The sequence below is a fragment of the Sinocyclocheilus rhinocerous genome, unplaced genomic scaffold (assembly GCF_001515625.1).
Source record: "Sinocyclocheilus rhinocerous isolate Xijiao unplaced genomic scaffold, SAMN03320098_v1.1 scaffold629, whole genome shotgun sequence".
Classification (NCBI taxonomy): domain Eukaryota; kingdom Metazoa; phylum Chordata; class Actinopteri; order Cypriniformes; family Cyprinidae; genus Sinocyclocheilus; species Sinocyclocheilus rhinocerous.
In genome coordinates, this window is record NW_015652278.1 from 462,266 (window position 1) to 474,499 (window position 12,234).

Consider the following 12,234-nt stretch of genomic DNA (forward strand, 5'->3'; position numbering starts at 1 on the left):
AAGACTAAATGCTTAGAAAAGAAAAAGCAATCTGCTTGTAAATGTGTATTAAAAATTGTTTTTGGGAACTGAAATAAAGTTGAAATAAAATAAAATATATTTAAAAAACTTAAACTTTAAGTAAAATAAAATAATTAAAATTATTATTAAAATGACGGTCACACTTTATTTTAAGGTCCAATTCTCGCTATTAACATTGAGTTTTTTTTTTTAATTTTTGCCTCAATAAACTCGTAATTTGCTGTTTATTAATAGTTAGTAGGTAGATGTTAAGTTTAGGCATTGGATAGGATTGAAGACCATATTCTACATCATATATCGTTTCGCTTTGGAAGGCCTGTATTAACCCCCCGGAGCCGTGTGGAGTACTTTTTATGATGGAGGGATTCACTTTTTTAAGCTTCAAAATCTCAACCACCATTCACTGCCATTATAAAGCTTGGAAGAACCAGGACATTTTTCAAACTCCGATTGCATTTATCTGAAAGAAGATATGAAAGAAGTCATATACACCTAGAATGGCTTGAGGGTGAGTAAATTATGGGGTAATTTTCATTTCTGGTTGAACAATCCCGTTTAAAACCACAAAGATTTATTAAAATACCTACCATTAAATATAGAAATACTAATAAAGATACAAGCACAACTAATAGTTTTGTAGGATTCATGCGCTGTACAGATCAGAAAACCATATAATTATATCTGTTTTATTAACTAACATCTGACAAAGCAGCTACCCAAGAGTGAGTAAATGAAGCGAACACAAAGCAGGTCTATTTGCTAACCTGTGTTCTGTGAGGGCCACCGAAGGACCCTCTTGATTTGGGGAAACATTTCTTTTAGTCGGCTCTTAAATGGTGCCGTCAAATCACCAGCACAATCAAACGGGCTGAGATGAAAGGAAAGCCATCTCCTGCTCTCTCTAAAGCCTCTAACCTCTCCTCATAATCCCTTCAGATCCCACAGACCCGCACTAGCAATAGGACTTATTCCACAGATCAGGCATTTACTCTGTGTACTGGGAGAAACACTGAGGAAAAGCTAAGTATGGTAATATAAGTTTGTTGGAAACAGAAAAGAAAGAGGAGACAGAGAACGGATAGAGAAGAAAGAGATGAGAAACAAGAAATAGAGGAGAAAGAGGAAACACCCAGAGCAAGGAGAGAAAGAAAGGAGATGGCGATGAGAGCAAAAAGAGACAAGAGAAAGAATGGAGACAGATATGAAAAGCAGGACAGATTGAGGTGAAAATGAGAAAGACGAGACAGGGAAGAAATAGATAGAAGAGAATGAGAGAAGAAAGAGAAGAGAGACATGAGAGCAAGGAGAGTAAGAGTGGGGAACAAGAAAGAGAAACTTTGTAGATGAGAAAAGGAGACAAGAGATGAGATTGATGAAAGCAAAAAGAGATGATATCTAGATGAAAACGAGGAGAAAGAGATGAGATAGATGAGACAGGAACGAGAGAAGAGACATACAGTATGAGAGCACACACAGAGAGAGAGAGAGGAGAAAGAGATGAGACGGGTGAGAGCAAAAAAAGATGATCGGGAATGACAGGAAAAACAAAGGAGACAAAGAACTGAAATCTAGGAGAACAGAGGAGAAAGAGAGAGAGATAAGGAAGAGAGGACAAAGAGGAGACAAGAACAAGAGAAGAGACAGATATGAGAGCAAGGAGAGAAAGGGGAAAAAGAGGAGAAAGAGAGGAGTAACAGAGGTCAGATCTAGGCGAAAAAGAGGAGAAAGCTGAGCAGTTCAGTACCGCTTTAGTGTGAGCGGGATTATTCACATGTCGTTATAGTTGCGCCGCCTCTACTACCACGACTCCTAAAAAAAACTTTTTCATTCTGCGTCGCCCCATCAAGCTCTCGCTGGATCCGCTCCTCTGCTATCAATGAGAGGAACGTCTGTACTTCCGCAACAGACAACAAAACTTTTTGGTTGTTAAAAAAACGGTGCGCTCGTTCAAAACAGTTGCGTTCGATCCTTCGCTGGCTAACGAGGAGGCAGGAGAGAAAAGGAACCGACTGAGATGAGAGAAAGAAGAGAGTGAAGAATGAGAGGAGATACATGAGAATGGAGACATGCATGATGTGAGATCAAGGAGAAAAAGGTGAAAAGGGGGAGACAAATATGAGATGGAGAGGAAAAGTGAGGATACAGAGATGAGAACAAGGAGAGAAAGAGATGAGAGTTGACATTAGAGTATTAGAAGAGGAAGAGGACAAAGTGAGACTGAAAAAGAATGAGGTGAAAGAGGAGAGAACAAGAAGAGAACGAGAGGAGGCAGAAAGGAGGGTGTCAGAACTTTCTAAGCACTCCTACAAAGTGAACATCTACATGCACATACAAAGAGATAAAGCTCAACTGAAACTCATGAGATAGAGAAACACACACACACACATACAGAGCTTGCCATACTGAAGGCCTGATGCTTATACCTATTGTGTATCCTCGTTTCAGATCGCTGCACTGCGGACCACGGCGCTGGGAATTGGTGGTGTTGTTTTCTTGCACCTCAGATGTGGTTGTCTTGGCAACAGGTGGTGAAGATCTGTTTAAGGACAGACTCGGGATGAGTCGCGCTGGAAAACTTTGAGAGCCGATATCCACCGACTGGGACTTCTTCTTTAGTCTGAGAGGAAACAGCACAGAAGACATGCAGAACTGAGCCTTTAAACCACACAGAGCAGTGTTTGTAAACTTGTAAACTTTTTGTGCTGCTAAAGGCCTGTCTTCATTGATTCCATCTAAACATTTTGTGTATGACTAGATCCTCATGAGAAGCACTTTTCTTTGCCAGTCTATTATTATGGCATCATGCATCCATAAAAGCCAACAGATGGAGGCAACGGGTGACAATTTAACCCAGATTCTTGGTGAGTGCAATATGTGACTGAGCTTTGTGACACATACAGTAACTCTTATAATTAAAAAAAACTAACAAAAAAACAAAACTGAACTATTTTTTCTTATGGGTCATTAGACTGTAAATGTCTTTTTGTTTTGTTTTTTTAAAGAAACACTGGTGGCTTCTGTTTTATCTTTCTGTTTTTTTTATCATACACAAGTTTTGTTGCTAAATCTCTGTTCACAGCTTGTATTATTTTATAAGATATGTGACATTTGCAACCTTTAAAATCATACTGCGGGGCTTTTATGGTATGATGATGGTATAAGATGGTAAAACTATGGTACTAATATGTTGACACTAAATTATTGCATATACTCATTATTAAATGGTACTCTAAATTTCTTCAAAAAACCATATGATTAAAAGAACGTGATAACATGGTGTAAGTAATTCAGACAGAAAGGGCATATAGTACATGCATGAGGTTTCATTGTGCAGCTTAAGCAGAAAAAGGCAACATGGCACAGTAAATTTGCCTTCTGGACACTCTGAAACATTGCCAAATTTATCTGGAATTGTAAAAATGCTGCATTATTCAAGAGAGTCATTTTGGATTAAAACTACTGAACAAGATGAAGAAAAAGTTGAATTCCTTCGCTCAAGGCAAATTTTTAATCTTTAAAGTGATTTGCTTTAAAACATGTAGTGAACCTAAAGAAAGAAAGGCAGATGACTGGAGTCAAGATCAATTCATTGTTTGATCTAACAGTCAATCACCTTCAGCTTCCATTTCGACTCATAATTGGGACAAAAAGCCTGAAAGAGCAAAACAACATTCCCAGGAATCCTGTCAATCATCTTGGGGTCAATCCTGAAATGCTGCCAGCATGAGAAATCAGATAAACAGCATGTGCTGTTATGTGTAAAAGAACCAGGTAATGAAGAGTCAGATTGAATCTGCAGACTTTTTCACATTTCTGAATTCTTTTTTGAGAAAACTGTGGAATGGATTTAAACGTGGTACAACGGGAGTGCTACACACTTACTGGTATCTGTAACAAATTTGTTGAAAAGAAAAAAAAAGGAAAGAAATAAACAGTAAAAATGCAGGGGTGCTGAAAGTTTGGATGGGCTTTCAAATTCTAGTTTGGCTGGTGACCTAAGGACCATAAAAAAGGGGGTCCCTATAAAGCTTCAAAACTGCGCCACCTACTGGTAATAAATCAAAAATAGAAATAATATGACAAAAAATATTTGTAAAACTCTCTCTCTCTCTCTTTATATATATACTGTATATACATACATAAACAACATTTTCTAATATTTTAAATAAATTATTATTTATAATTCAGAAACATGTTACTGCAATTTAATTGTAGATTTAAAGCTATGTTTCCTGCATAAGCACCAACGCTCAATGTGATAATTTCATAAACATATGGCTACTGCTTACATAAAAGTTAAGGAAAAAGCATTATGAGCGAGATATTGATCCCACATGTCAAAAATGATTACGTATTATATACTGCTTTATAATCAGTTGAAAAAAAACTTGTCTATAGACAAACATGAAATTATTCTATCTTCCTACAGAGGCGTGTGTGTGGGCATGTCATTTAGACACCTGTCTAAATAAACAGCTCACAAAGGAGCCTCCAGCACCTCTCTGACTGCGTGCTGATGGCAGACCCCAGGTGCGGTTCCCTCCCTCTCTCTGTCTCTCTCTCTCAAACCAGCTCACCATTACATAATATGTGCAATCAGCCAGAAGACAAACACCAGCCGGCAAGATTACACGGTTAAGAAAGCCCAACAAAAACAAGGACTAGTTAGTTAGACAACACACAGCAGTAAGTCAACCAGAAAACTGAAGCCAGGCGGCCAGACTTTACACGAAAGTCCAACTCAACCAGCTCAAAAACACAGAATACTCATCCACCAAAACAGTCACCTCAAACAGTAGGCAATCCCTGAATGTACAGCGATTAACTTTACAATTAAAAAGTGAGAGGGATGTTGACTATAAATATTTCGGTAACACTTTATTTTAAGGTGTCCCGTGTTACACATGTTACATGTACTTACTATTATAATAACAATTATGCATAATTACATGCAAGTAACCCTAAGCCAAACCCGAATCCTAACTCTAACCATATAATAAGTACATGTAGTTAATTAATATTACTCAGTACTTGTATTATATATGTATAATTACACTGTAACAAGGACACCTTAAAATAAAGTGTAACCAATATTTCATGCAAAATACTTTAATCCAACTAAAAGTACTATTTTTAAACAATACAATTTTAGCTAAAACTTGTGTATTGATGCTTTATTTTTATTGTATTATTAGCTTTGCATCCAATATATAGACACATGCACACGCACACGCATGCACGCACACACATTACCGGTCAAAAGTTTGGAATAATTAAGATTTTTAAAAATGTTTTTGAAAGAAGTCTCTCATGCTGACTATGGCTGCATTTATGAAATTAAATGAAATTAAATGAAATACACAATTCTCATTATTACCAATGTTGAAAACACAATTTTTGTGGAATCCATAAAAACCATGCAGCAAAAAAACATTTTCAACATTGATAAAAATACAATTAATAATTGAGTACCAATAATAATTGATAACAATTGAACACAAAATCAGAATATTAGAATGATTCTGAAGGACCATGTGACACTGAAGACTGGAGTAATGGCTGCTGATTCAGCTTTGCCGTCAATATATATTTTGCCATTTTAAAATATATTAAAATAGAAAACAGTTGTATTGATTTGTAATAATTTTACTATTTCAACTATTTTTGATCAAATAAATCTAGCCTTGGTGACTGGTGAACATAAGAGACTTCTTTCAAAAACATAAAAAAAAACTTTTGACATAAAACACATTACCGGTCAAAAGTTTGGAATAATTAAGATTTTTAAAAATGTTTTTGAAAGAAGTCTCTCATGCTGACTATGGCTGCATTTATGAAATTAAATGAAATTAAATGAAATACACAATTCTCATTATTACCAATGTTGAAAACACAATTTTTGTGGAATCCATAAAAACCATGCAGCAAAAAACATTTTCAACATTGATAAAAATACAATTAATAATTGAGTACCAATAATAATTGATAACAATTGAACACAAAATCAGAATATTAGAATGATTCTGAAGGACCATGTGACACTGAAGACTGGAGTAATGGCTGCTGATTCAGCTTTGCCGTCAATATATATTTTGCCATTTTAAAATATATTAAAATAGAAAACAGTTGTATTGATTTGTAATAATTTTACTATTTCAACTATTTTTGATCAAATAAATCTAGCCTTGGTGACTGGTGAACATAAGAGACTTCTTTCAAAAACATAAAAAAAAACTTTTGACATAAATTAGGTTCATTGAAAGTGATTCATTTTGTCAAATAATAACCATTTTTGTCGGATGATGTAGATCACTGAATCAAAGATTCAATAGATCAGTGAAAAATCAATGACACTACAAGAGAAAATCATGCAGTTAGTTTGTGATTTGTTCAGTCAGACTGTTTATGCACCTGTAGTCAGACACACTTTTCATTTCTCCATTTAGATGCTCCTGTTGTTAATGTGAATGCAAAATGGCCACTTTTGAATTGGAAATGAGGGCCGAATGGTGAGTCGTCGCTGAGGTCCCGCTCTCGCTGTGATGCGAGGTGCGTATTAACTAGCTGGAGCGGCACTCTTTCATTCCTCCATGCGATTGAGATGTGGTGCCAATCATCGCCGTGGCTTTATCTATTATTCACAGCTCAGAAAGACAGTGAGGGGTAGAGGAGGGTCTGGCCAGCTTCCAGTCTTTGTAACACCAGATGTAAACAAAGCACCAGCCTTCTTTCAAACAATAATAACCACAGCCGCCTCGCCACGTGACTTCTGCTCTGATTAGAAGAATGTATTCATGCCGAAGCTGTATTTTAACCATCAGCACCGGCCATCGCTGCTCGAGTGTTTATGTAAACAACATTCTCCTTCAATTAAGGGGTAGATTATGTGATTCAGAGACGCAGAGGCTGCACTGAATCAGTACAGAACATCTGCCATGAAAACACTGCTTACTGCTCAAGCTATAATTAGAAAATCAGTTTTCTAAGTCAGAATAATCACAACCTGGAAACCCTCCTGAGCTGCTAAGCAGAAGATGGTAGAGGTCACGCAAAGTCACCGGAAGACGGATGCCATGGTATAAGGGTGAATATCATTAAAGGGGTCATATGATGCGATTTCAAGTTTTCCTTTCTCTTTGGAGTGTTACAAGCTGATTGTGCATAGATAAGATCCCTGAAGTTGCAAAGACTAAAGTCTCAAAACCAAAGAGATATTCTTTATCAAAGTTAAGACTCTGCCACGCCCCCCTAAAACGTAAAAAAGCATCATATGACCCCTTTAAAACATGTCGGGGTCATGGAAGCCCGTTTTGTATATATAAATATGAATATTTTAAAAATATATAAATACACACATATACATGTTTGACTGTCAATTCAAATTCCCTAATGCAAGCTTGTAAAACAACAATGAGATTTTTTGCACTACATTACTGAGAACAGCAGATAAAATGTGCTTAACTGTCCTGAACACAATGTCACAAACCACACAATCTTAATGGTTCCTAAAATAATAGTTTTTATTTTATTTAAACTAAAAACAGTGTTTTCCCCCCCATTTCTTTTGATTTGGGGTGAAATATCACCGGTCATGTTCTGGACAGGCTTCATGAGATTCACCCACACCTCTTTCTCTCCGGCCATTTTTTTCTAACCCCTAAAGTGTCCTAGAATCCCCTACTCACAGCACGTAGGATGGATCAGCGGGAAAACAGGGTGGTGGGAAATTGCAGAGAGATTAAACACTTTGGCAGGCAGCTGATGGCGGCCGTGAGTGTGGCTGCTCTTTATCGCAGCCAACAGAGTATGACGGGGACACGGTGAGTGGGGAGCAGAAGGAGATTCTGTGTGTGTGTTACAGTACCTCCAACACTTATCTTACAACTAATGTGTAAAGGAGAGAGAGGAAGAGCTGAGCTAGCATTTGGTTCTCTTCTTCCTCATGCTCCATGCAGAGAGAGTTGTGTTGCCAGATATTCTGAGATTAAGCGTAGTAGTCACATGCTTTGGCAAAAGATGCATAAACAACAGGGAATTCAGGCAAAGCCAGAGCACGCTTATCTCGCTCGAAAAGATGGATTTGAGCCCGGGTGAAACTCAGATCTGGTGTGCACAGGGAACTGAACATCTCTGCGTGAAGGATTGACGTCAGTGCTGTGGCCCGCTTGTTGCACCGATCTTTGAAGGCAAATATGACAGATACTCTCGGGCGCCATTACCATGAGCAGACTTCATGCAATGAAACTAAATGAGGACATGAGAAAGACATGTCATTTAGAGGAGACAAGCAGCTCCTTTGGGCCCTTGTGGCCGTTTATGAGAGAACTATGGGACACTGGCCTTGACAGGCCTCAGCTTTTCAAAAGCCTAATGGCTTAATCAAGTCAGCCAAGGAGAGGGATATAGTATAGCCTGACACGGCCTCACAGTGCAAACATGACACAGCACTTTATCTCAAGAAGATCTGATTTAGTCAAAATGTTACATAGTAACAAAGTTACATAGATCTAAATTGTTAAAGGAATAGTTCATCCAAAAATGAATACTGACTCACCCTCAGGCCATCCAAGATGTAAATGAGTTTGTTTCTTCATCAGAAAAGATTTGGAGAAATGTAGCATTATATCACTTGTTCACCAATGGATCCTCTGCAGTGAATGGGTGCCGTCAGAATGAGAGTCCAAACCGCTGATAAAAACATCACAATAATCCACAAGTAATCCACACCACTCCAGTCCATCAATTAATGTTTTGTGAAGTGAAAAGCTGCGTGTTTGTAAGAAACAAATCCATTAAGACGTTTTAATCTTCAAATTGTTGCTTTCAGCTAAAATATGAGCCCTCTATCCATAATATTGCTTTCTGCGGTGAAAAAGTTGTCTAGTTTAATTCAGGAGAGAAATATGCACAGATCAAATAAGCACTGTTTACAAGTGAAAACAGTCCAAAACAATTCTAAACAAATATGTTGGTGGATTTTGATGTGAGAGGACAACAGGAGAAGGAATTTCTGGAGGAAGCGTTATTATGGAATCATATTTTGATGGCTTAAAGTTGAAACACCTTAATGATGGATTTATTACTTAAAAACATGCAGGTTTTTGCTTCACAAGACATTAATTGATGGACTGGAGTCATGTGGATTACTTGTGGATTATTGTGATGTTTTTTATCAGTTGTTTGGACTCTCATTCTGACGGCACCCATTCACTGCAGAGGATTGTAATGCTAAATTTCTCCAAATCTGTTCCAATGAAGAAACAAACTTGGATGACCTGAGGATGAGTAAATTTTCAGAAAAATGTCATTTCAGCATATTAGATTATATAATTTAACATTTTAAACTGAAAGAATCCTGACAGCATTAAAACTGAACTGATAATTTTACACTAAATAAAACTAGATTCCATTGCTACATATAAGAAAGTGGACAGTTTAGAAAAGTGGTTGGCTGTAATGTGTGTGCAATACAAGTGACAAAACGTTGGGTGCCACGCACTGAAGTAGATATGTAAAATAGTGGGGTCACGTGACAAGTATAATACTATTTATATAGTATAAGTATAATACTGATACTACAATGCATTTTAACATAGTATTTAAAAAAAAAAAAAAAGTAGGCAGCGTGTACTATAGTAGTTTGCTATTATTCAGTTTGTCACGCTGCACCGCTACTCCTCGGAAAGTTCCTTAAAACTATTAACACACTACTAAAAAATTACTTAGTAGCCTTCCTACCTAATTACTCTCCAATACTGGTAGCTACTTCAGAAATGCATGAAGCTGTCTGACCTAGCGGGAATTTACATGAATGCAAAAAAGCACACACTTAAATAGACACAGCATTTATGAATCAAAATGTTCCAGCACATCGTGCAGGAATTTCCGACTAACATTCTAAACCACACTTTGTTAAATGGAATTGCATTGCATATAGCAGGTAAAGTGATAAAGCAGCTTCCCAGCAGTGCTGTGAAATAAACTGTGTCTGCACTGGAGTAAACAGCTCTAGGCTTGAACAAATGTTTGGTCAGAGTTACATTAAAATTTAACATGCTGAAGTTTAATACCAGAGGCTACAGGCTGTTTTATGTTTTTATTTGATTTACTTGGTTTATAATAGTCACTATATTCAACCTCAGGAAAATACAAATGCTCTAAACAACATTATAAAACAGGAAATGACCTAATTCCTAACCTTACTGAAAGCTCTTTCTAGTAAAGTATGACATTCACATACATGTGATCACTTTCAGTTAAACAAACAAGAGAAACATCATATTCATCTGTTTGATCACCTACAGTGTAACAGAAGAACTGGAGTTCATGTGAGAGCAGATGAAATGAGGTTACTTTACCTGACATTCCCGGTTACATAACACTCTGATGCACAACTGTCTTCTTTCTATAAACTGACTGTCACTCTGCACAGCTCTTTGCATGCAACCTGCATTTCTGCCCAAATTTTCTGATGAGACATCATTTTTTATCCTCCACATCTTCTTTTCTCTCTGGTTTCTCAGCATCAGCTCTTGAAGGTGGTATTTGCATAATAGAGAGAGAATTGTGTTTGTTTGTTGAGAATGGTGACATCTTTGGGACATAGAGTCTCACAAACTGCTATGTAAAAGCAAAAAATATATAAACCATGACGTCAAAGTTGACAATTCTTACATTTTACGGAATATTGCAGTGTTTACTATAAATGATTTATCCATGCTCATCATTATTAAAAAAATAAATAAATAAAAATGAATGTGTCCTTGTAATCTTTAATCAAAATAACTTCCTCTCCCACTTAGAACATCTCTTCTCTAAATATGTGATGAAATCGCTCCCCCCTTCCAGCAACCTGTCAATCACGAGATCACAGCAACTATCAAACAACAATGATATCCACCCTATTTTGCAACATGAAAGCTGTTTTTTTTTAATGTGCAAGACTTCAAATTAATTTGCCGCTATAGTAACATAAATACAAGAACAACAACTTACTATTTGTGTGTGTTTACGCGTTTACGGTTATGACAATAAATGTGTATCTTTTGATAATAAATAAATCTTTTTTGATAAATCTTTTGATACGGTGAACCACCAGATTCTCCTGTCAACCCTATTGGAAAATGGCATCTCAGGAACCGCACGCCAGTGGTTTGAGTCTTACCTCTCAGATAGGTCCTTCAAGGTATCTTGGAGAGGTGAGGTGTCCAAGTCGCAACATCTAGCTACTGGGGTGCCTCAGGGCTCAGTACTTGGACCACTTCTCTTCTCTGTCTACATGGCATCACTAGGTTCTGTCATTCAGAAACATGGCTTTTCATATCACTGCTATGCTGATGACACTCAACTCTACCTCTCATTCCATCCTGATGATCCGACGATAGCTGCTCGCATCTCAGCATGTCTAACAGACATTTCTTGTTGGATGACGGACCATCACCTTCAACTCAACCTGGCTAAGACAGAACTGCTTGTGGTTTCAACAAACCCATCACTTTATCAATATTTCACCATCCAGTTAGGCTCATCAACCATAACTCCTTCAAAAACAGCTAGAAACCTTGGAGTTGTGATTGATGATAAGCTGAATTTCTCAGACCACATAGCTAAAACTGCCCGGTCCTGCAGATTTGCTTTATACTACATTAGGAAGATCAGGCCCTTTTTTTCAGAACATGCAACACAACTCCTTGTTCAAGCTCTTGTTCTATCCAGGCTGGACTATTGCAATGCTCTCTTGGCAGGTCTTCCAGCCACTTCTATCAAACCTCTACAATTAATCCAAAATGCCGCTGCAAGATTAATCTTTAATGAACCGAAAAGAACGCATGTCACACCTCTGTTCATCAATTTGCACTGGCTACCAGTAGCTGCTCGCATTAAATTCAAGGCATTAATGTTTGCCTACAAAACCACCACTGGCTCTGCACCCATTTACCTAAATTCATTACTTCAGAGTTATGTGCCCTCTAGAAGCTTGCGTTCTGCAAGTGAACGGCGTATTATTGTGCCATCTAAAAGAGGCACAAAAATGACTAAATGTAATGTAATGTAAATTCAAATAATTTGATAACAAAAACCAGTTTGCAGTATCAAGCAGCATAACGGACTGATTTTGTACAGCTAAAATAACCAGATGTGAATGACACCCGGAAGCATCAAACTATTAAAATTTAGGTGGATACATCACAATAGCGAAGATAAGACAATCGC

At 37.3% G+C, this 12,234-nt stretch overlaps 1 protein-coding gene across 6 annotated transcripts in view; it reads right to left on the minus strand.

Moving 5' to 3' along the window:
- LOC107714343 (oxidation resistance protein 1-like) overlaps positions 1-12,234 on the minus strand; it is a 173,381-nt gene that overhangs the window by 106,825 nt on the left and 54,322 nt on the right. For all 6 annotated transcript variants that reach the window (XM_016520162.1, XM_016520166.1, XM_016520165.1 and 3 more), the window contains one exon: positions 2,445-2,638. In XM_016520162.1, the coding sequence (XP_016375648.1) occupies positions 2,445-2,638 (194 nt within the window). The remainder of the gene's footprint in view (positions 1-2,444; positions 2,639-12,234) is intronic.